This window comes from Ursus americanus, chromosome X, assembly GCF_024610735.1.
Source record: "Ursus americanus isolate L20-20 chromosome X, mUrsAme1.1.p, whole genome shotgun sequence".
Taxonomy (NCBI): domain Eukaryota; kingdom Metazoa; phylum Chordata; class Mammalia; order Carnivora; family Ursidae; genus Ursus; species Ursus americanus.
This window is the reverse complement of record NC_142164.1, coordinates 79054-105383: the sequence shown is the minus strand read 5'-3', so window position 1 is coordinate 105383 and position 26330 is coordinate 79054. Positions and strand designations below refer to the sequence as shown.

The 26330-nt window shown below is 36.5% G+C and overlaps 1 protein-coding gene across 1 annotated transcript; it reads right to left on the bottom strand.

The window, feature by feature from the left end:
* Window positions 1-1409: 1409 nt before the first annotated feature.
* Window positions 1410-25914, bottom strand: CLIC2 (CLIC family member 2). The gene is made up of 6 exons (XM_045788953.2): window positions 25542-25914; window positions 14268-14377; window positions 14017-14142; window positions 5128-5234; window positions 2943-3124; window positions 1410-1968 (listed from the first exon to the last, which is right to left on the bottom strand). Exons 1-6 carry the CDS (start codon window positions 25572-25574, stop codon window positions 1807-1809), a joined length of 720 nt encoding a protein of 239 aa, XP_045644909.1. The 5' UTR covers window positions 25575-25914; the 3' UTR covers window positions 1410-1806.
* Between the last annotated feature and the right edge of the window lie 416 nt (window positions 25915-26330).

Sequence of the window (26330 nt, the reverse complement as noted above, 5' to 3'; positions counted from 1 at the left end):
TTTTCTCTGACATTTTGCTTAGCATAATACTCTCTAGCTCCATCCACGTTGTTGCAAAGGGCAAGATCTCATTCTTTTTCATGGCTGAGTAATATTCCATTGTATATACATACCACAACTTCTTTATCCATTCATCAGTTAATGACATTTGGGCTCTTTCCATAATTTTGCCATTGTTTGGATACTAACCCTTTATCAGATATGCCATTTGCAAAAATATGCTCTCCCATTCCATAGGTTGCCTTTTAGTTTTATTGATTATTTCCTTTGCTGTGCAGAAGCTTTCTATTTTTATGAAGTCCCAATAGTTTATTTTTGCTCTTGTTTCCCTTGCCTCAGGAGACATATCTCGAAAGAAGTTGCTATGGTTGATGTCAAAGAGGTTACTGTCAGGGGCGCCTGGGTGGCACAGCGGTTAAGCGTCTGCCTTCGGCTCAGGGCATGATCCTGGCGTTACGGGATCGAGCCCCACATCAGGCTCCTCCGCTATGAGCCTGCTTCTTCCTCTCCCACTCCCCCTGCTTGTGTTCCCTCTCTCACTGGCTGTCTCTCTCTCTGTCAAATAAATAAAATCTTAAAAAGAAAAAAAAAAAAAAGAGGTTACTGTCTGTGTTCTCCTCTAGGATTTTAATGGTTTCCCATCTTACATCCATTTTGCATTTATTTTTGTGTATGGTATAAGAAAGTGGTCCAGTTTCATTCTTCTGCATGTTGCTGCCCAATTTTCCAACACCATTTGTTGAAGAGACTGTCTTTTTCCCATTGGATATTCTTTCCTATTTTGTCAAAGTTTAATTGACCATATAGTTGTGGGTTCATTTCTGGATTTTTTTATTCTGTTCCATTGATTATCGTGTCTTCTTTTTTTGAGGCTGAACTTTGTTTCTCCTTTAAAGGACCAAGTTAAGTTCAGCTTTTGTTTTCAGATTTGAATGATTCTATTTTAACATGTAAATTTGAGTACATATAGTAATAGAACATTTTAAATTCTATTCAAATCTTTGTCATTATTCTTTAAGGATAGTGTGCCTTATCTTTTTATGGACAGCAACAAGACCTTTTTGTCAGTCAGATTTCTTAGTTTCCTTCTTATTTCTATGGAATAAAAGGTCCAATTTACTTTGAAACTTTACCCTATATTATATTGCTTCTGATCTTTTAAAAATTATTATTATGGTTTATTTAAAGAATACTTGCTCATTTAACAATATAATCTGATCATAAAGGTCATATTCTCATCTCTGACTATGAGGCAGTCATATTTCTAGGTGTTTAATGCCATTCTAATACCAGTTGGTCTTGCTCTCTTTTTAGAGCTGATTTAAAAAATCGTTCTTTTAGGATTTGCCCCTCTGATATACTTACTCTCTGATTTTATTATTCATATCAGAAATAAACTCACCCATGTATTAAACTAACAAAAATGTAAAACTGTTTTAATGATTTAAATGGAAGTGTTTCTAAGATTGTGGCTCTTTTTATGTCGTTTGTAACTCCAGCCATCTGTTGAGCTTACATATGATGCATTCTAATAATTCAATTAAGTAGCAAAAGATCATGATACTTTCCATGTGACTTAAGATTGCAGTGGTTATGCATGGGAATAAAGAAAATTAAGTGAAAATATAAAGAACTTTAAAATACACAATGAGAAGATAGTTTAGCCTGACTAGATACAGAAAATACAGCATTCTTTTCATAAGAGATTTGGATAGAGGAAACAGTATTTTCCATATTCTTATTTCCAAAAACCTTTATAATATGATAATAAGTGAAAAGAGAGCTTTTTCTACTAAAAGAGCTGTCCTAACTCTTCTGTTTAGCCACACTTGCATAGGTATTTTCAATTTCTTTGTCTTCAGGACATGTGTGGGTAAATTCTTCACGGGCATAAGCATTGTGAAGATAGCGCCAGACTCCTGAGAATTCTGCTGGAATGTCAAAGTCACGGTATTTCTTGGCTGCAACCTAGGGTTTGGGGAAAAAAAAAACAGTTGATAGTAAAAGGCATCAGTGACATGCCTAGTGTGTAGAAACATACCTCAAAAGTCAAGATCATTAAGGACATGTTATCTTTTTTTTTAACGATTTTATTTATTTATTTGACAGGGAGAGAGACAGCCAGCGAGAGAGGGAACACAAGCAGGGGGAGTGGGAGAGGAAGAAGCAGGCTCCCAGCAGAGCAGGGAGCTCAGTGCAGGGCTCGATCCCAGGATGTTGGGATCAGACCCTGAGCCAAAGGCAGACGCTTAACGACTGAGCCACCCAGGCACCCCAGGACATGTTATCTACACAAAAACAAACTTAAAGAATCTTGGACTTACTACTTAAATGTTTTGTTTTACAAATGTAGACAAAGCTATATGTGTGCAATGACATTTATATTCATGTTGTATTTAATTATTAATATGTTTAGAAGAAAGCACAAAAAAAAAGAGCACATATTTCTCCACTAGACTAAGAGTTTGCTTAGGGTCCCAACTATGTGTTATTTCTTTATGTATTCTGTGTGTCTGGCATAGGATCTGAGACAGAATAAGTTCTGTTCAATAAGAATTTATCAAATTAATGATTAAATCATCATAAAATTATTAGTAGCTCACATTATTTATCTTTTACTATGATTCAGACACTGTTCTAAGCATTTTACATGCCTTAATTTAATTTTCTCAACAACTCCATGAAATGGGTAATATTACCCTTGTTTTATAGATAGGACAGTGGAAAACACCTTCTGATTTTGGAAGAAACAAGAAGTTTTTATGGTTCCCAGAGAAGATCATTATGGATTTTTCCTCTGGGGAGAAAATGGAGATATACACTATGCATAATGATGATGACAAAGCCATCATATAACAATCTCACACTAAATAGTCACTGTGTTTCATTCTGGCAATCCCAAACCCCTCCCAGACCATTTAGTGTGCCTTACAAAGACTTACTTTAATAATGTTCAGTTTGGGTAACAAGCTGCAGTCAGCCAGTGTCAGCTGATCCCCATCCAAGAACAATCTTCTGGAAACTGTGAGTTCTTCCGCACTGTCTGGATCAATTTCATCCAGAAGCGGGGTGTTTAAGTAGTCATCCAGACGTTTAAATTCTCTGAGCAGAGATTTTTCAAAATCTGATGTAAAGAAATCATAGGGTTACTAATGTTTTGTCTTCATGACTGAATATATTCTCAATATGCTTTTTACACATTTAGACATCTCTATCTATACACATTGCTTACACTGGCCCTTCAAAATCTAAATAGTTAACTAGAACTCTTAACTACCCACTGATAAGACAGGGTCAGATGTTTAATTAAATGGTGAGTAAAAATATTTTTGGACTTTTCTTGAGGAAGTGCATTAGGAGGAGAATCAAAGAAAGAAAAAGTCATATATGTTATTACTAACACGGAAGAGTCAGAAGTGGAATCACAGACTAATAGCTCTCATGACTCAGAAGATAGTAGACTTATTCGAGAATGTTTGTGGGAAATGGTGGATGCTATGGTTTCAGAAACCTTAAAGGTACACAGGACTGGGAAAGTTGGGAGGCTAAAAAATATAGTCCTGCAGTTAGTTCACTCCTGGCACAGCAATGCTCTAATTGAGCTAAGTTAGTAATTGCTCTATTGAATCTTGGGTTCTAAATTTAAATAAAACTTCATGAAAAGGAATTTCAAAGGAGAGAAGAAAAAGACAGTAAATGGTGCTGGGAAAATTGGACAGCAACATGCAAAAGAATGAAACTTGACCACTCTCTCACACCATACACAAAGATCAACTCCAAATGGATGAAACCTCGATGTGAGACAGGAATCCATCAAAATTCTAGAGGAGAACATAGGCAGCAACCTCTACGACATCGGCCAAAGCAACCTTTTTCATGACACATCTCCAAAGGCAAGAGAAGCAAAAGAAAAGATGAACTTGTGGGACTTCATCAAGATAAAATCTTCTGCACAGCCAAGGAAACAGTCAAAAAAACTAAGAGGCAGCCCACGGAATGGGAGAATATATTTGCAAATGACACTACAGATAAAGGACTGGTATCCAAGATCTACAAAGAACTTCTCAAACTCAATACACGAGAAACAAATAAACAAATCATAAAATGGGCAGAAGATATGATCAGACACTTTTCCAATGAAGACATACAAATAGCTAACAGACACATGAAAGAATGTTCAAAATCATTAGCCATCAGGGAAATTCAAATCAAAACCACACTGAGATACCACCTTATACCAGTTAGAATGGCAAAAATAGACAAGGCAAGAAACAACAATTGTTGGAGAGGATGTGGAGAAAGGGGATCCCTCTTACACTGTTGGTGGGAATGCAAGTTGGTACAGCCACTCTGGAAAACAGTGTGGAGGTCCCTTAAAAAGTTAAAAATTGAGCTACCCTATGACCCAGCCATTGCACTACTGGGTGTTTACCCCAAAGATACAGACGTAGTGAAGAGAAGGGCCATATGCACCCCAATGTTCATAGCAGCATTGTCCACAATAGCTAAATTGTGGAAGGAGCTGAGATGCCCTTCAACCGATGACTGGATTAAGAAGTTGTGGTCCATATATACAATGGAATATTACTCAGTTATCAAAAAGAACGATTTCTCAACATTTGCTGCAACATGGATGGCACTGGAGGAGATAATGCTAAGAGAAATAAGTCAAGCAGAGAAAGACAACTATCATATGATTTCTCTCATCTATGGAACATAAGAACTAGGATGATCGGTAGAGGAAGAAAGGGATAAAGAAAGGGGGGGTAATGAGAAGGGGGAATGAACCATGAGAGACTATGGACTCTGAGAAACAAACTGAGGGCCTCAGAGGGGAGCGGGGTGGGGGAATGGGATAGATCGGTGATGGGTAGTAAGGAGGGCACATATTGCATGGTGCACTGGGTGTTATATGCAACTAATGAATCATCAAACTTTACATCAGAAGCCGGGGATGTACTGTATGGTGACTAACATAATAAAAAATCATTTAAAAAAAAGAATCAGAGGAAGAGTGTATTCCCCAACATATACTACATATTCAGGAAAATCCTATTTTAGCTGAGTGAGACTGTGAGAGTCAGCAAATGTGTAAAAGTAACAGAAATTTAAATAAAGGTATCTTACTCTTATTTGCTTCTTTTTGCGTATTTTTAATGTATGCAGAAAACTTGGCAAAGAGGTTACAGCCCACATCAAAAGACTCCTTGTTCTTGGGACTCAGGTGAGGATACCTTAAAAAGAAACATCACTCTATGATTATTCACACATAACAAGTCAGAGACCAAGTGTCCTAGCTTGCACTCTACTGAGAATGGACATTTTGGAAAATTGTGCTGGAAACGGAAGGTCCTGGAATTTCTCATTGGAAATATGTATTTTTCCCAATATCAGAATACTGAAGCTTCTAAAGTTCACTGGGAAACCGATTGTGGGGAATTCAAAGCTCATTAACTTGTAGAAAAAATGTTTTAAATGGTAGTTAGCTCCCCCATACTTGCTCTTAAAAGCCTATTTGGCAGAAGATATGTTGGTAATACATTTTCAAAGATAAGTTGTAGGAAAAACATGGTTTAAATTATTGTAACTTATATAAAAATGAAGGAATAAAGAGGATAGAGAGGATGGGAAAAGGTAGCCAAGGTGGCCTCTCCTTAATGATACAAAGTTCATTTAGCATAATAAAATAAAATGATGTAATAATGTAATTCACCACATTAAGAAATTAAATACCATATGATCATGAATAAATGCAGAAAAAGAGTTCAATGAAGACCAATTCCTATTCGCAAAAAAACCCCACTAGCAACTAGAAATGGTCAGGACACTTAGTCATCTTCCTGGATTCCTCTCTTCTCTCTATCCCCATATTTGATCCATTAACAATTCTAGCCAGCTTACCTTTCAAAATGTACCCAAGGGAGGTGGGTGGAGAATGGGCTAGATGGGTGATGGGCATTTAGGAGGTCAATGGGTGAGCGCTGGGTGTTGTATGTAAGTGATGAATCACTGAATTCTACTCCTGAAACTAATATTCCACTGTATGTAAACTAACTAGAATTTAAATACAAATTTGAAAAGAAAACAAATAAACCCCAAAATGTACCCAGAATCTATGTACTTCTCACACCTCCACTGCCCCCTTCCTGGTCCAAAGCTTATACTACTGCAACAGCTTCTTGACTATTCTCCCCACTCCCCTTCTTGTCCCCCACACTTCTAGACTATTTTCTACCTGCTGCCAGAGCAATCATGTTAAAATGTAAGTCATATCATGTCTCCCCCCTACTTATTACCCTGCAATGTCTCCATCTGATTCAGACTCAGACCCCAAGTCCTCGCAGTAATCTATGAGGACTGATGTGATCTGACCCTATCTTAACACTCTGCTCTCATTTCCTCCTACTCTTCCCCACTCACGGAACTTATCTCCCTCATGTTCTTCAAATAGGCCTGACGAGTTTCCACCCCAGGGCTTTTTCACTTTGCCCTTAAATGGGTGATTTCCCTCATACATGCACATGACCTGTTCCCCCTCTTCTTTCAGATCTTGCTTTTATAATCCCTTCCTAAGTGAGGCCTTGTCTGCCCACCCTATCTAACATTGCAACCTTAACACTTGCTACTTCCCTCCCTTGTTTTGTTTGTTCTTAGTATTTAGCATCATATAAAGTAGTTTGTTTTGCTTTTTAATCTTGCCAATTTATTGTCTTCCCCAATTAGAATGTAAGGTCTACTAGGGCAGAGTGTTTTTGCCTGATTTAATCACTGGTGTGTCCCAAGGGCCTAGAATAGTATCTGACACTTACTAAGTATACAGTAAATATCTGTTGGATGATTAAACTAATTAATTAATTTCCTTAACTTGATAAAATGTATCCATCAAAAACTTTCAGCAAGCACCATATTAAATGGTGAAATGTTAGAACTATTTCCCTTAAAATAAGTATAGGATAAGAATAATCATTATCACTACTTCTCTTCAAATTGCACTGAATGCACTAACAAGTGAGACAAAAAACATTCTAAATGGTGACTTTAAAACCGTTTACACTAAATTTAGGAACAAGATAGAACCTGCAATTGCTTTTATAGTAGACATTGTTTTTGAGGTTCTAGCAAGTTGAGAAAGACAACATAAAGCACTAGTATAATTATTGGAAGAGAAGCAGCAATATAATTGTATACCTAGAAAACCCAAGAAAGTATAGGAAAAATTACTAGAATTAATGAGATATTTTGGTAAGGTGGCTAATACAAGTTAAATATTAAAAAAAATAAGTTTTCCATGCTAACAATAACCAGATAGAAATGGATATTAGTAGCATATTCCATTTACAATAGTGATAAAAGTAGAAAATATTTAGAAATAACTTAATAGAAAAGGTAGAGATTGATAACCCAATGTAAATCGGTGGATGAATGGGTAAAGGAGATCTGGTGCTTATATACAATGGAATATTATTCATATATAAAAAGAGAAGGAAATCCTGCCATTTGTGACATGAATGGACCTTGAGGACATTACTCTAAGTGAGATAAGTCAGACAGAGAAAGACAAATGCTGTATGATCTCACTTATATGTGGAATCTAAAAAACAAAACTCATAAAAAAGGAGTAAAATGATAGTTACTGGAAGCACCTTGGTGGGGGGATTGGGGATAGATATTGTTTACATGTTAAAAACTTGCAACTAGTAGGTAAATATGCACAGCATAGTGATTATAGTCAAGACTATATTATACACTTCAAAGTTGCTAAGAGGCAAGATCTTAATTGTTCTCACCACAAAAAAGAAATAATAATTATGTAATATGATAGAGATTTTAGCTAACACTACAGTGGTTATCATATTGCAATATATAAATATCAAATGAACATGTTGGACACCTTGAACTTACACAGTGTTATATGACAATTATATCTCAAAAATAATGAGATGGTACCCAAACAAATACACAAATCATGTTCTCTGATGGGAATCATTTGTATCATAAAAACGAAATTTCTTCAAATAGTAATATATATCAGTGCAATTTCTATTAAAATCCTAATTTTTTAAAAAATGAGATAAAATTCACATAACATAAAACCACTTAAGCTATTTTAAAATGTACAATTCAGTGGCTTTAATACAGCCACAATATTGTGCAACAATCACTCCTATCTAGTTCCCATTAAACAGTTATTCCCCATTCACTCCTCCTCTCAGCCCCTGGAACCACTAATCTTTCTGTGTCTATGAATTTGCTTATTCTGGACATTTTATATAAATGGAATCACACAGTATGTGGCCTGTTGTTTTTGGCTTTTTTCACTTAGTGTGATGGTCAAGGTTCATTCATATTCTAGTACGTATCCCTACTTCATTCACTTTTTATGGCTGAATAATATTTCATTGTATGGATAGACCATATTTTCTCTATGCAATAATCGGTTGGTGGTTATTTGTGTTGTTTTCATCTTTTGGTTAGTGTAAATAGTGCTACAAACATTGTGTACATGTTTTGTTTGAATACCTATTTTCAGTTCTTTTGAGTGTACACCTAGGAGTGGAAGTGCTGGGTCATATGAGAATGCTATGTTGAAATTTTTGAGTAACTGTCAATCTTTTTTCTGCGTTGGCAGAATGTCTACCAGCAATGTATGAGAATTCCAATTTCTCCACATCTTCATCAGCACTTGTTATTTTCTGTTTTCTTTATGATAGCCATCTTGGTGGCTTTGAAGTGTTATCTCATTGTGGTTTTGATTTGCATTTCCCGTATGACCAAGGATGTTAAACATCTTTACATGTGCTCATTAGCCATTTGCATATATCCTCTAGAGAAATGTCTACATAAGTCCTCCATCCATTTTTAAATTAGGTTGTTTGCCTTTCTGTTGTTGAATTGAAGGAGGTCTTTACATATTCTGGATGCTAGACCTTTATCAGATACATGATTCAGAAATACTATCTCCCATTTTGTGGGTTATCTTTTCATTCGTTTGATAGTGTTGTTTGATGCACAAAAGGTTTTAATTTTATTTATTTTTTCTTTTGTTGCTGAAACATTTGGTGTCATATCTAAGATTCTATTGCCAAATACAAGGTCCCGAAGATTTACACATATGTTTTCTTCTAAGAGTTTTATAGTTTTAGCCCATACATATAGTTCTTTGATATACTTTGAGTTAATTTTTGTTTATGGTATGCAGTAAGGGTCTAACTTTATTCTCTTGTGTGGAGTATCTAGTTGTCCCAACACCATTTATTGGAGAGACTATTCTTCCCCCATTGAATGGTTTTGGCACTCTTGAAAATCAATTGACCATAGATGTATAGGTTTGTTTCTGGACTCTTAACTCCCCTCCGTTGACTTGGAAGTCTATTCTTATGCAAGCACTGCACTGTTTTGATTAGTGTACATTTGTAGTAAGTTTTGAAATCAGGAAGTGTGAGTCCTCCAAATTTGTTTGTCTTTATCAAGACTATTTTGACTATTTATGGTCTCTTGCCATTCTGTATGAATTTGAGAATTGGCTTTTTCATTTCTGCAAAAAAAAATTGGAATTTTTATTGTGGTTGCACTGAATTAGTAGATCCCTTTGGGGAATATTTCTATCTATCTTAATAATATTAAGTCTTCTATTCCACAAGCATGGGATGTTTGTATGGGTTGAATTGTGTCCCCCAAAATATGTTGAAGTCCTAACTAGTACTTTCTTTTTTTAAAAAAAGATTTATTTATTTATTTGAGGGGGGAAAGGCAGGGAGAATCTTCAATCAGACTCCCCATTGAGCAGAGACCCCGATGGATGCAGGGGTCAATCTCACAAGCTATGAGATCATGACCTGAGCTGAAACCAAGAGTTGGATGCTCAACCAACTGAGGCACCCAGGCACCCCAACTCCAGTACTTTCTAATGTAACCTTATTTTGAAATAGTATTGTTACAGATGTAATTAGTTAAGACAAGGCCATACTGGAGTAAGGCAGGTCCATTAATCCAAAATGATTGATGTCCTTAAAAAAGAACATCTTTTGAAAAGACAGAGGTATGGAGAAAATGTCATGTGAAGATGGAGGATTGGGGTTCTGGATCTACAAGTCAAGGAACACCAATGACTGCTGGAAAAACTAGAACCTAGGAAAAGGCAAGGAAGGATATTTTTCTTAAAGGTTTCAGAGGGAGTATGACTCTGCTGATACTTTGACTTCACACTTCTAGCCCTCAGAACTATAAGAAAAATTTCTGTTCTAAGCCACCCAATTTATGACACTTTGTTATGGCAGCCCTAAGAAACTAATATAAATGTTCATTTTTAAGTCTTCTTTAAATTATTTCAGCAATGGTTTGTGGTTTTCAGCAGAGAAATTTTTCTCCTCCTTCCTTAAGTTTATTCCAAAGTATGTTGTTATTTTTGACACTGTTGAAAATGGAATTGTTTTCTTAATTTACTTTTTGGAGTATTCGTTGAGAGTGCAAAGAAATACAACTGATTTTTGTATGTTGACTGTATCCTTCAATTGCATGGAATTTGTTTATGAGTTCTAGTAGTATTTTAGTGGATTTTAAAGGATTTTCTATATGAAAAATCATGCCATCTGCAAATAGAAATAGTTTTACTTCTTCTTTACCATTTTGAATACTTTTTATTTATTTTTCTTGCATAACTGCTCTGTTTAGAACTTCCAATACAATGTTGAACAGAAGTGTCAGAAATGGCATCTTTGTGTTGTTCCTGATCCTAGATGGAAAATTTTCAATCCTTCACCATTAAGTATGATGTTATCTGTGGGTTTTTAATAGATGCCATTTATTGGGTTGAAGAAATTCCCTTCTATTCCTAGTTTGTTGAATATTATCATGAAATGGTGTCAGATTTTGTCAAAATATTTTTGCATCGAGTTAAGTATGTGCTTCCCTCCTTTACTGCTGCATTTTATTTCTTCACATGACTTTGAGTTACTGTCTAGTGGCCTCTCATTTATGCCTGAAGGACTCCCTATAGCATTTCTTGTAGAGTAGGTCTACTAGCAACAAAATTCCTCAGTTTTTATTCATGTGGAATGTCTTAACTTCTCTTTCATTTTTGAAGGGTAGTTTTGCCTGATATGGAATTCTTGGTTGACTTTTATTCCTTTAGCATTTTATTTTATTTTGTTTTTTAAAGGTTTATTTATTTATCTGAGAGAGAGAGAGTGTGATTTGAGAGAGAGAGAGGGAAAGAGAGAGAGAGAATGCAGTGGGGAGGGGCAGAGAGAGAGAGAGAGAGACTTAAGCAGACTCCTGACCTGGGGCTCCACCTCATGACCCCAAGATCAGGACCTGAGAGATAATTCTCTCTCTGCCTTCTGGCCTCCATGGTTGCTGATGAAAAATCATCTGTTAATCTTATTGAGGATCCCTTCTACAAGATGAGTCATTTTCTCTTGCTGCATTCAAGATTCTGTCTTTGGCTTTAGCTTTAGATAATTTGATTATAATGTATCCTGGTGTTGATCTCTTTGTGTTTATTCCACTTGGAATTCATTGACTTCCTTGGATGTATAGATAAATGTATTTAATTAAATTTGGGAAGTTTTCAGCTATTATTCCTTCAAACATTCTTCTGCCTCTTGGTCCCTATTCTCTCTTTCTGGGACTCCCATTATGTGTGTCTTGGTACATTTGATGGTATTCTGCTGGTATGTTAGATTCTGCTCATTTTCTTCCTTTTCCTCAGACTGAATAACTTCAATTGACTTATGTTCACTTTTGCATATTATTTCTTTTAACTGTTCAAATCTGTTGAAACCCTCTAGTGAATTGTTCATTTTAGTTATTGTACTTTTCAACTCCAGAATTTCTATTTGGTTCCTTTAAAAATTTTCTATCTTTTTATTGATATTCTCTCTATGTTGAGGTTGCTCTAGTTTCTTTTAGTTCTTTGTCTATGGTTTTCTTTAGCTTTCTAAACAGATTTTACACAGTTGATGTAAAGTATTTGTCTATTAAATCAAGTATCTGGGTTTTCTCAGGGAGAGTTTCTATTAATTTCTTTTTTCTCTGTGAATGGGCCCTACTTTCTTGTTTCTTGACATGAATTTTCTTTTTTTCTTGAAAACTAGATACTTGAACATTATAATGTAGAAACTCTGACAATCAGATTCTCCCATATTCCCCAGGATTTGTTGTTGCTGCTTATTGTAGGTATCATTTATTTGTTTAGTGAATTTTCTGAAGTAATTTTGTAAAGTCTGTGTTTTTTGTTGTGTGGGGCCACTGAAATCTTTGTCTCATTATCTTTGTTTAGTTATTGATTTAACAGATTTCATTAAATTCCTGGAACCAAAACAAACAAACAAACCAAGAAAGAAAAGGTCTCCCAGTGTTTGCAGTCTTGCTCTGAGTTGGGGCACTCCTTCAACGCTTATGTATGCAGTTTACAGTTTAACCTTCAATTTCTGCTTGCATAGTGTCTGACGTTCAGTCAGAAGTAAGAGTTTAAGATCTTCTCAGGTCTTTTCTGAGCATAGGTCTAAACCTGGACATGTGGATGGACTTCTAGAGTCCCTAGAATACATGAAAACATTTTGAAGCCCTTATTGCCTCAAATATGCCCCAAACATCCCAACCTGTTTCTTCCCAGGCTTTTCAGTTTGTCTATAGCTTTCCCCAAATGCTACCCCTTGCCCCACGTAGCAGTGGCTAATACAACTGCCTTTAAATGCCTTCCATGAATGCCATCAAGGAAGTTGCCTCAGCCCTGGGGAAGCTCTAAAGTAGGTGAAATAAGACAACCCTCGAACCAATCCTTCAGGGTGCCACAAGGCCAAACCACATATCCATAGTTATTTGAGAACAAAGCCCATATTATGTCCTCTGCTACCAGCAACCTGCACCTACAATGTGGACTGCTATCTTTAAGGTTGATCTGTCTATTTTTTTTAATTTTCAAATTTCCTTTTTTAAGGTTCTAATTTAAATTCTAGTTAGCTAACATATAGTGTAATATCAGTTTCAGGAGTAGAATTTAGTGATTCCTCACTTACATATAATACCCAGTGCTCATCACACAAATGCCCTCTTAATACCCATCATTTTGTGTCTGTACCATACTGTCTTGATTTCTACAGCTTTGTAGTATAACTTGAAATCTGAAATTGTGATGCCTCCAGATACAGACATATAAATACAGAGTACAAACTGCTGGTTGCCAGAAGGGAGGGGAGGATGGGTAAAATGGGTGAAAGGAATTGGGAGGTACAGCCTTCCAGTTATGGAATGAATAAGTCATGGGAATAAAAGGCACAGCATACATAATATAAAAATACTTTGGGGGTGCCTGGGTGGCTTAGTTGGTTAAGCGTCCAACTCTTGGTTTTGGCTCAGGTCATGATCTCAAGGTTGTGAGATCAAGCCCTTGGTGGGGCTTCCCACTCAGCAGGGAGTCTGCTTGGGATTCTCTCTCCTGTCCTTCTGCCCTTCCCCCTGCTTGCTCTCTCTCTCTCTCTAAAATAAATAAATAAAATCTTTAAAAAATACTTTGAAATGTTACATCTAACGTTTTCATGTATTTGAAGTTGAAGGGGGAAGTTTACACATCATAGACATTATATTTCCCAACCTGCAGATCTTAGAAATCAGACTGAATCAAAGGCTATTTCAAAACTGAAGATCTTGTGAGGCTCTACAATAAAACAAGTCTAATTTCTGTCAGTATAAATGCCCCCAAACTTTATTATGGCTGGAATTCCCTGCCTTTCCCAGGTTTCCAAATCTATCCTTTGCCCTTTCCTAATACATTACCTACATCTCATAAAGTTTTAATAGCTTTACATATATTAAATAAGTAATTCTGTAGTAAAGTTTTGTAATCGTGTATAGAGTAATCATGGGGATCTTTGCAAACCTTTCTAGAAAAACAACAAAAGAGAGGTCCAACAGTGAAAAAAAGTTAGATATCTAGAAGTAAGAATCCTCAATCTGCAATATAGAGCAATAAAATAGATTTTCTCAAAAGCAATAATATCGTGTAGAATGCTGTACCTTGGAGGAGCCAGCGTCTGCTCTAGAAACTCCTCAATTTTAATGAAGTCTGTTTTCAACTCCTTGTTATACACCAGGAAGGGAGGATTGGTACCTGGGGCTAAGTCCTTCAGCTCTTCAGGCTTTCTATGATTATTGAAAATAAGCAGAGTTAGGCCTCTAGATAAAGTACACGTTATAGAAACACAAACATTATATTGGTGTCTACTGATTTCAATCTCCAGAATGAAACATGTCCTGATTTCTCTTACCTGGTCATGTCAACAGTAGTCACATTGAATTTAACTCCTTTAAGCCAGAGGATCATAAAAAGGCGTTGGCAAAAGGGACAGTTTCCAATACTCTCCCCATCACTTCCAGCCTGTTAAGATAAAGGAAGGCCTCATTCATTCATTTGCTCAAGTATGTATTGAGTGCCTACTGGGAAATGAGCCAGGTGCTAGAGACAAAAATTGGAAGCCCTTAATCTCATGGATCCTACCACTTGTGGGCAGACAGAGATAATGAATCAAATAAGTTTATTGTATTTAAAATGACAAGTGTAATGACTATATAATAATAATAGTTAATTTTATATATTACCAGAATTTATATAACCATTTCCTATTGATGGTCATTTCAGGTATTCCAAAATTTTTGCTATGCTAAATACTTCAGCAGCAAATATTTCTGGGCATATAATTTATTCAATTTCTGAGATAATATCATTAGAATTAATATTCAAAATGAGAATGTTGAAAAAAAAGTAAGTGCATTTTCCATTTCAATAGATCCTGCCAAATTTCCTTCCTGAAAGGCATTTTCCATATGTTTATTGCAATTTGATTTCCTTATTTTGTGAAGTGTTTGTTCATGACAAACTTTCACTTTCTCTATCAAAGTGATATTTTCCTTATTGATTTGAAAAATTTATTTGTATACTAAAGATATTAACACTTTTTGATACACATTACATGTAACTTAAAAACATGGCTTATGTAAAAATTAGATTTTACATGAAATCTATTACTCAGTCTGGTTTTTCTGATCTTATACTGCCATTATATACATTGAGATTACAAAAAACAAAAACAAAGAACAAAAAACCAACCTTTCTTATTTTATTATAAAGATGTTCTTTTGTGTTTTCTTTTAGTACCTCTATGCGTTCAGTTTTTGCATTTGTTTCATCTATTTGGAATTTATTTTGGCACCAGGAGTATATTGGGACTCTAGCTTATGTACTTGAATTTTTAAAAAATGGTTAATAGTTGTTTTAACAACATTCAATTAAAGATCCATCCATTGACCAGCATTATCCTGATGCTAAAACCAGACAAAGACACTACAGAAGAAGGAAACTACAGGCCAAAATCCCTGATGAACACAGATGCAAAAGTCCTCAACAAAATACTAGCAAATAGCATTCAACAATACATTAAGAGGACAATTCACCATAATCAAGTGGGATTTATTCCAGGGATGCAAGGATGGTTTAAAATTCATAAATCAATCAATGTGATATAGGATATTAACACAAGAAAGGATAAAAACCTTATGATTATTTCAATAGATCAGAAAAACTATTTGACAAAATACAACATCAATTCATGATAAAAACTCTCAACAAAGTTGGTTTGGAGGGAACATATCTCAACATAATAAAGCTCTCGGGACTACACCAAAATGAAAAGCTTTTGCGCAGCAAAAGAAACTTTTAACAAAACAAAAAGGCAGCCTCCTGAATGAGAAAAGATATTTGCAAATAATATAGCTCATTAGGGGGTAATAACCAAAATATGTTAAGAACTTATACAACTGGGGTGCCTGAGTGGCTCAGATGGCTAAGCGTCTACCTTCTGCTCAGGTCATGATCCTGTCCGGAGATCAAGCACCCTGACGGGCTCCCTTCTCAGTGGGGAGCCTGCTTCTCCCTCTGCCTCTCACCCTGCTCCTGCACTCTCTCTCACTCTCTCTCCCTTCTCTCTCTTTCTCAAATAAATAAAATCTATAAAAGAGAACTTACACAACTGAACACCAAAAAATCCTGAATAATCTGTTTAAAAATGAAGACTTGAATAGGCAATTCTCCAAAGACATCCAGAGGGCCAAAAGACACATGAAAAGATACGCAACATCACTCATCATCAGGGAAATGCAAATCAAATGCACAATCATATATCCCTTCATACAAGTCAGAATGGCTAGTATCAAAAAGATAATAAATAACAAGTGTTGGAGAAAAGGGAACCCTCATGCATCTTCAGGAGGAATGCAAATTAGTCCAAGTACTGTGGAAAACAGCATAGAGTTTCCTCAAGAAATTAGAAATAGAAATACCATATGATCTAGTAATTCCACTACTGGGTATTTACCCAAAGAAAATGAAAACACTAATTTGAAAAGATATATGCACCCCTATGATTATTGAAGCACTATTTACAATAGCCAAGATATGAAAGCAACCCGTGTCTACCAATAGATGAATAGAATATTACTCAGGCGTAAAAAGAATGAGATCTTATCATTTGTGACAACATAGATGGACCTAGAAGGTATTATGGTAAGTGAAATAAGTTAGACAGAGAAAGACAAATACCATATGGTTTCACTTATATGTGGAATCTAAAACACAAAACAGGAAGCAAGTAAATAAACAAAAGCCCCAAACAAACCCAATCTCTAAATATAGAGAACAAACTACTGGTTGCCAGAGGGGAGGTGGGTGGGGGTGGGCAAAATAGACAAAGAGAATTAAGAGGTACAAATTTCCAGTTACAAGATAAATAAGTCATGGAGATGAAAAGTCCTACATAGGGAATATACGCAATAATATTGTAATAATGTTTGGTGACAGATGGCAACTACACTTATCATGATGAGCACTGAGTAATGTATAGAATTGTTGAATCAGTATGTTGCATATCTAAAACTAATATAACATTGCATGTTAACTATACTTCAATAGTAAGAAAAATAATGGTGAAAAAATAAAGATCCATCTTTTGCTCACTGACTGAAAGCAACTCACTTTTCTGCTTTGAAATTTTATATATACTTGAGTTTATCTGTGGCCCCTCTATTTTTCACTCATCCATCCACTCTTCCAATAAATACTTGCTGAAGAAATTATGTGTTTAAAATAGACCAGATTTTACATATACATATATAATATGTACTATATATATATAAGATATTTAAATAATAGTCTCCCAACTTAACTTACTTTTTTTAAAAAGATTTTATTTATTTATTCGACAGAGATAGAGACAGCCAGCGAGAGAGGGAACACAAGCAGGAGGAGTGGGAGAGGAAGAAGCAGGCTCATAGAGGAAGAGCCTGATGTGGGGCTCGATCCCATAACGCTGGGACCATGCCCTGAGCCGAAGGCAGACGCTTAACCGCTGTGCCACCCAGGTGCCCCCCAACTTAACTTACTTTTAAACTGAGATAAATTTTTTGAAGGAAGGATGGATGTGCATGTTATGAGAACGTGTAACAGAGAAACAAAATCTATATGGGGTCTGTTAGGGAAGGCCTTTCTGAGAAAGTTGCAATTGAACTCAGTTCAAAGAATAAGAGTTAACTAGGTGAATAGGCACAAAGAAGACATTCTAAACAGCAAATAACATATCCAAAAGCCTTGAAACATGCTTGAGCATGGCATTATAAGGAACTGAAAGAAGGTCAATATGGCTGGGATTCAGAGAGTGAGGGAAAGAAAAGAAAAATTCAATAAATTGAGCTATATGAAAGCTAAAATCTGAGCTACATAGAAGCTAAAATCTGCTTTTCATAAGAACTGTTAAGAAAATGAGAAATGTTTGTATCCAAAATATATAAAATATATGAAGAAAGAACTCTTACAACTCAATGACAACCTATCCAACTTAAAAATGGGCAAGAGATTTAAACACTCTATGAAAGAGATCCAGATGGTAAATAAAGATATGAAAAGATGCTTAACATCATTAGTCAACAGGGAAATGAAAATTAAAAGCACAAGATACCACTACACACACATTGGAATAGCTGAAATTTAAAAGACTGATTATACCAAGTATCGTCAGGAATGTGGAGCAACTGGAACTGATACACTGTGGTTGGGAGTGTAAAATGGTACAAGTGGTTTATAAAGAGTTTGTCAAAGTTAAAAAATATACCTACCATATGACCCATTAATTCTAATCCTAGGTATTTACCCCAAAGAAGTGAAAACATCTGGCCATAGAAAGAGTTGTACATGAACGTTTTTAACAGCTTTATTCATAGTAGCCAAAAAACTGGAAACAACCCAAATATTCTTCAGTGGGTAGATGGATAAACAAATATCCTACATCTATACAATGGAGTACTTCAGCAATAAAAAGGAATGAGATATTGATGCACATAACAATATGGGAAATCTCAAAATAATTATGCTGAGTGAAAGAAGCCAGACAAAAGTACATATGATTCAACCATATGATTCAATCATATGATTCAATCAAGTACAGTATGATTCAATCTATAGAAAATCCTAGAAAATAGAAACCAATCTATCCCAACAGAAGGCAGATCAGTGATTTTCTGGCAGGGGGTAGTGGGGTACAGTGGGGAAGGTTGACTGCAAAGAGATGCAAAGGAACTTTCTGAGGTAATAGAAATTTTCTATATTTTGATTGGGGTTGTGGTTGCATGTGCATATGTATTTGTCAAAAGTCATTGGATTGTGCATTTAAAATAGGTACATCTTATTTTATGTAAATTATACATCAATAAAGTGCATTAAAATATAAAAGTTCAAAAAGTAGAATAATCCCACCTATAATATCATGCAGGCATTGCAGAAGTTGCAGTGACAAGGTTAGGGCATGACCATGGAAGGGGAAGAACAAGATCAGTGGAAGAGAAGAAATCAAGAATCTGAGAGGTCAGAGTACTGGAAGGGTTATCTGTGTAGATATTAAAATCATCAAGAATTATGATAGGAATAGTGTTGGAGAGAGTGACAATGATCCAGATGCTAAAAATCCTCAAGAAATAGGAGAGAGTGACCTGGTGCTTGGAAGACTACCATAACAAGGAAGGGTAGTGGGTGGTTTAGTCTGATTTTATGAGACTCAACCTAGATATTTTTTTGGATGGGGGAGGTGGAATGGTCTGAAAACAGGAATGAGGAGCAAGGATACCTAAAGGATACCTACCTTATTTCCAGGCTCAATGGTGAGAAGAATGAGGAAGAAAATGTAGCCACTTCTTGAGAGGGCTATGGCTGATGCAGTGTCTTGTGGGAAATCCAGGTTTTAGACACTTCAGTCTCAGCATGTCCCAAACTGGATTCTTCCTTTTTCTTTATTCCACTCACTGACCTACTCTTTCTTTAGAGCTCCTAATCCTGTGAATGACGTGAATGACACTGCTATCTGCTATGGACTGAATTGTATTCCCCCGGAGTTGTATTTTGAAACCTTAATCTTCAACGTGGTACTATTTGGAGGCAAGGCCTTTGGGAAGTAATTAGGTTTATATGAGGTCATGAGGATGGGGCCCTCATGATGGGATTAAAGGCCTTAAAAGAAGAGACCAGGAAGCTTTCTTTCTCCTCTCCTCTTTCTCTCTGCCCACCATGCAAGGACACTGAGAAAGCAATCATCTATAAGCCAGGAAGAGAGTTCTTACCAGAACCTGACCATGCTGGCACCTTGATCTTGAACATCCATCCAGTAGAACTTCGAGAAGATAAATATCTGTTGTTTAAGCCACCAAGTCTCTGGTATTTGTTATGGCAGCCTGAGCAGACAAGACACTATCTACTGAGTTGCCCAAATTAGAAACTTGAGGATAATCTTTTTGCTTCACTCCCAAATTGGATTCAACACTAATTCTTGACAGTTTTACCTATGAATATCTCCAAATAAGTTTAGTTCTTTCATTTGCCATGGCTATTACATCATTCATTCATTCAATATTTATTTGATGCTTACTATCTGTCTGACACTGTTAGGTGCTAGCTACCCAAGTCCAAGCCATCAGCATATCTCATCTGTTGAACCTATTTATTTATTTATTTATTTATTTATTTATTTATTTATTTATTTATTTATGCTTTTGCCTCAGTCTGTAGAAGAAAGTAAAGAGTACTTTTCACCTTACAGCAGCTCTGATCTGTCATTTCTAGCAATATTAAGGTCCCAGAATCCCTGGGCATAATCTTCATTTTTTGGACAAATTTTCCTTTTCCTGGCAATGGGCACGACAGAGGAAATGATGGTTACTGTTGTTCTTTTGTGATGTCAGGGAGTGAAGAACTATGGGAATAGGCACCCAACCTAAGCAGCTGTGTTTCTTTTGTAACGGAAGTCAAACTAAGGATCCAATCAGAACTGGAGCTAGTGAGTAGACACATGATTATGGGTGGGAGGCAGGAAGAAGAACGGAGTCTGATAATAGATACAGCAGGAAGGGTGGATCACCTTTGGCAAAAGGAAAGGCAAAACACTGAGATGTGGGGGAAATGCAGTCAAGTTTTACAGGAAAACTGAGGGTTTTTTTTTTCCTGTTTATAATATGCTGATTTAAAGTGCCATCGCAGAAAATTTTAGGATGTAAATTCCCTATCCTGGTTGATGAATTACCACCTCTTAAGTATATTTAGCTGGCAAGGACAGAATGTGGTCATTCACAAAAACAACTTTTTTGTGTTTGTGATCTAAGTTTCTAAACATGGAAAATAATAATAGTTACAATATCTGACATTTATTGAGTGTTTACTATGTTAACAACTATGGTGTTTTACGTATTTGTTTTATTTAATCCTCACAGTGAAGACGATCCCATTAGGTAGGCTCTGTTAATACTTTTGTTTTACAGATGAGCTTTGTTTGAGGCTCAGAGAAGCTGACTTGTTCAGGTACACTCAGCTAGACAAGAGCTGATGACCTATATACTTTTCTCATGTAGCAGGTCCAGGACTGTCTACTCCAAAACCCAAACTCTTAAACACTGTTTTCTCCCATCTAATACTTTTGTTGAATTAAAAAAATTAATCAGTTTTTATGATTGTCTTTATGATAGTTCTAAGAGAGTTTGAATCTGGTCTGAAAATTCAGAGAAAGGTATAATTTCTTTTTTCTTTTCCACATAGATAAAATGTTTTTGTTGTTGTTGTTAGGATTAGGGTATGTGCCTTGTATTTTGCCGTTCAGAGACCTCTCCAGAGAATAAAATCCCAGACTTCTGCTGGGGTTAGGGTTAAGGTTAGGGGTTAGGAATTAGGGGTTAGGTTAGGGCTTGGGTATGTGCCTGGTATTTTGCCATTCAGAGACCTCTTCAAAAGGTTAGGGTTATGGTTAGTTTTAGGGTTAGGGATTACAGTTAGGAGTTATGGGTTATAGACCAGGGTTGGGATATGTGTCAGGTATCTTGCCATTCAGAGACCTTTCCTAAGAATAAAACCCCACACTTCTGCTGGGATGAGAATAAACATGGCAACCATCTATCAAGCTGACGCAAGGAGGGGATTCGGGGTTCTAAACACTCTTTAAATAGATATTCAATTGATTTTTCTGTTTTTATCTCTACCTTCACACCCATTTTCAGAAATACTACCAATTCCTTTTTTTTTTAAAGATTTTATTTATTTATTCGACAGAAATAGAGACAGCCCGCGAGAGAAGGAACACAAGCAGGGGGAGTGGGAGAGGAAGAAGCAGGCTCATAGCAGAGGAGCCTGATGTGGGGCTCGATCCCACAACGCCGGGATCACGCCCTGAGCCGAAGGCAGACGCTTAACCGCTGTGCCACCCAGGCGCCCCAACCAATTCCTTTTTTTTTTAGAGAGACAGAAAGAGAGAATGAGGGAGGGTTAGGAGGGAGGGAGGGAGGGGAGAAGGGGAGAGGGAGAGGGACAGAGAGAATTTTAAGCAAGCTTCATGCCCAGTGTGGAGCCCAACACGGAGCTCAATCTCACAACCCTGAGACCATGACCTGAGCCAAAATCAAGAGTCAGATGCTTAATCAAATGAGCCACCCAGGTGCCCCAAATACTACCAATTCTTAAATGCTTAGGGTCATCTCTAGGAAAACTAGGCTGCTTCTCAACTTTTCTTATAATGTGTTCAGTAAGCCATTTTCTCAGATCAAGGGTTAGGGTTAGGGTACGTGCCTGGTATTTTCCAGATCAGAGACCTCTCCAGAGTGTGAGGGTTAGTGTTAGGGTTACAGTTAAGGTCAATTTCAAGGATTAGGTTTAGGGGTTAGTGGTTAGGGGTTAGGGTTAGAGTTAGGGTTAGGGTTAGCTTTAGGGTTTTGGTGAGGTTAGCATTGGGCCAGGGTTAGTGCTAGGGTTAGGGATAAAGTTGGGGTTAGGGTTTAGGGCTTAGTTGTCGGGGTTTAGGGTATGTGCCTGATACCCTGCAGTTTAAAGATTTCTCCTGAGAATTAACTCCATGTGTTCTGGGACAAGAATAAACATGGCAACCATCTACCCAGTTGAGGAAAGGAGGGTATTTGGGACTCTAAATACTCTTTAATTAGATACCAGTTGATTTTTCTGTTTTTATCTCTACATTCACACCCATATTCAGTAATACTATCAATTCTTAAATGTTTGGGGTCGTTTCCATGTTAATTAGACTGTTTCTCAGTTTTTCTTATCATGTGTTTTGTAAGCCACTGTCTCAGACCATATTTTAAGGTTAGGTTAGGGTTAATGTACGTGCCTGTATTTTTTAGTTCAGCAACCTCTGCAGATGGTTAGGGATTAGTGGTTAGGGATTTAGGGTTAGGGGCTTGGGTTTATGGTATGAGATAATGTGGCTTTGACACATTCAGAATTTTGGCCCGAATGTTAAGTTCTATAACTTTATGTAAAAATCTTTATTTTAGAGTGTTTGGTAGAGAACACAAAATCTATTTAAAAATGAACAACAAACCAGTAAGATAAAGTCTGCATTTAGAGAAGATAAAATGTATGTTAGAAAATCCTTTGTTCTTAGTTCATGGTTAAAAATCTTGCCAAAGTCATTCAGAGCTGAAAGGCATTGTTTTCGCTGATTACATTAAAACACATTGGTGGTGTCATATAAATTCTTCTGTTTTTGTGTGATATAAATTCTTAATGGCCTCAGGAAAGTGCTTAATCTCTTGTATGTGTCCTATCGGTAATATGGGGAAGAAGTTGTGGTAGGGTTTTTAAGCCACAGCCAGAGGTAGCTGGGGAAATCACAGACTCCTTTAATGTTTAGAAAGAAACTGCATAATCTGTAATGATATACCATTGATAAAGAACAGTGCTTTTTAAACGTACTCATTAACATTTTTCACACCTCTCAATCCTTATGCCCCATCTCCATATTTTCTGTGAAACTTCTAGAGTTCTATGGAACACATCTTAAAGCAAAGCAAAACAAAAACCTGGACCAGATGATACTCAGGGTTCTTTCAGAAAATGTATAATTTGTATCAATTAGATAAGCTTACATCTAAAGGATTCCATCTGATGAAATTCTGGAAAAATTTACTAAAAAGTTTGCCAAATTGAAAACAGTTGAATAAGATTAGACATAACTATTTTAAAGAATTGGAATCCTAACCTTGCCATTCACTAGCTATGTGACCCTGGACAAAGTTACTTAGATACTCTTTGCTTTACTTTCTGTATCCATAATATAGGGTTAATAGTAAACCACTTAACACAATGCCTACCATATAGTAAGTACTCAATATACAATTAGTTATTTTAACCTTAAATTTATTTAATTCAACATTTGTTCCTCCAATGTGTGATTCACTAACTTCTCCTGTCTAGATTACTACCCAGATATGGAAATTCTATGAAGATGAACACATAGATAAATGCCAACAACTAGTTAGGGGAATTTGATTGGATTGAATGAGTAGTTTAGACTAATGGAACACTTTAGTTGCCCTATGAAGAGACATTACCTCTGGTTTGAAATTGGTAGATGTAAAAAGCCAGTTAGGAAATTAAGGCTTATTAATATTGTGTCTGAGCAGTCACATGTTTTGCTAAAATCCAGAGATAAGAGAAGTAGCTCTTATGCCCCATATTCCAACACTTATTTGGATTATTTTGCTATGCAGGAATTCAAGGATCACTCTCCTATAATTTTGAAAAGGCAGGTTGATTATATCCTTTGTGTATATATGTTACCAGTTGTTAAATATTTTTAAAGGATTGTGAAAGTATTACTTTGGCTAACAGATGCTTAAACTAACATTCCATAAACATACTTTATTTTATGTCTTTGTAAGTCATCAATAGATATATAGTTTTAGAGGGAAGTTACTTAAACTTTATTGCCTTAGCTTACTTACGTAGAGATGAGGACAACAATATTACTATAATGACAAGTACTACTACCATTACTCCTACTCATGATACTACTTCTACTAGTACTACTAATATATTGTTAGGACTAAATGAGGTAATATATGTAAATATGTGTAATATATGTGAAGTGTTTAGAAAAGGGCCAAACATGATGTGAAAGTTTGTTATGATTATTTTCATCCTGGATACTTCCAATAGTCAGGGAAAATAGAGAAGAAAAAAATAGTTAATATAAGTAAAGTTTTTTTTTTAAAAGATTTTATTTATTTATTCGACAGAGATAGAGACAGCCAGCGAGAGAGGGAACACAAGCAGGGGGAGTGGGAGAGGAAGAAGCAGGCTCCCAGCAGAGGAGCCTGATGTGGGGCTCGATCCCATAACGCAGGGATCACGCCCTGAGCCGAAGGCAGGCGCTTAACCGCTGTGCCACCCAGGCGCCCCAATATAAGTAAAGTTTTAGGAAACTATAATTTCTACTTGGAATAACCTATACAAAATTATTATTTTTCTTGATGAGTTAATTTAGAAACACATGTTCCTTTCTCCTGGCTTAGGGGTTTTCCAAAGGGCTTTTCTGAAAAGTTAAGGCATTACAAAAAAAACCCCAAGGCAGACCATAAAGAGGAAACACAACATTGTAAAATGCCTCCTCCTCACACAGACTCCTGGGTGTTTTCTCCCGTAGTATCCATGTGACTCCACTGTGATCTTCATCTATTGCAGGAGAATTTTAGAAAGCTCTATCTGGGCTCTGCGTAGGATTGGGGCTCTCAGCCCATTCTCTGCCCTCTCCTCTCCCCATTTAGGCCTTCCAAAACCTATCTCATAAAACACAGATTGCAAAAGCTAGAAAGCCCTTAAAGATCATTTTGTCAGGCTCCTTCATTGTACAGATGAAGAAACAAAGGTCCAGAGGGAGGGAGAGATTTGTCCAAAGTTACACAGGAAGCCACCAAGAATATAATTTAGTTGTTCTGACTATCAACTAGTCTAGTGCTCTTTCCACAATATCTCTTTGCCGTTTTCAAATAACATGTTTTCCTATTGTCATCTAAGAACAGCCAGGCATACATCGAGTACTCAGAGGAGGAATATAATTACAAAATTATTTCTTATCTCTAGCCCAAATATTGCCTTCTTTTTAGAATCTGAGGCACAGTGTCAAGAAATAATACACTCCATATGCCATTATTATAGCTAGAAAACTTACCTTCACGAAAAGCTCAATTTCAGGATCTGCCATCTTTCTGTTTTTACTACCAGTTGTCAGCCCCCTGCCTTTTGCAGAGTTCACAGTACTCGTGCACTATTTTCTTCCAGTTTTACCCAAAGGCTCAGATAAAGTTGGTGCTTTAAGAGGAGAGTCCAGCTTGTAGTAGACTGAGTCAGAGCTGGGGGCCAGTCTCTCTTCTCAAGAGGTGGGGTACAGAGAATTCTAGATGCTTGAGAGCAGCTCTTGAATTCGTTTTCCTTCTTCCTCTTGACTTAACATTTGAATCAAGGAGGAGCTGAAGGGGTGTGTGTAAACTGGTTGGCTACAAAGGTGGGGGTGTTTCCAGAAAGACTTCAACGCCATGAGTCAGCATAGGAAAAACACATACACACAAATACACACATGCTGTGCTGGCTTCTATATATCAAGCAGACCAGATGTTCTCTAGAGCCTCCTTTTGAGTCCTGGGCTTCATGCCCAGAAAATGGCCTCTTATTGCTGTTCCTGTAAACTGACAGCAGCAAAAAGCTTTTCCAGGAAAAGGGCCAGAAATGACTTGGGTTGTATCATTGAAAAGGATGTTTATCTAATGATATTCTCTAAAAGGGGGTTTAAAAAAGTGCACTTCATCAAATGTCTCCACCCCTAATTCTACTGCTCACACAGTCAGATTTCTTTTCTGAATTATAACTTTCACTTCTCTTCTATAACCAGGGAATGTTGGCTGGGTTGGTTGAGTCCGGGGGGTATCCTTTGCATGGCCCATCTCATTCTTATTTCTGGGAA

Coding starts and splice junctions, on each gene's coding strand:
- CLIC2 (XM_045788953.2), bottom strand. CDS start 25,574: ATGGCAGATCCTGAAATTGAGCTTTTCGTGAAG. Junction 14,143..14,267: donor ACTACTGTTGACATGACCAG/GTAAGAGAAATC, acceptor CAATAATCATAG/AAAGCCTGAAGAGCTGAAGG. Junction 3,125..5,127: donor GCAAAAAGAAGCAAATAAGA/GTAAGATACCTT, acceptor TCTTTACATCAG/ATTTTGAAAAATCTCTGCTC.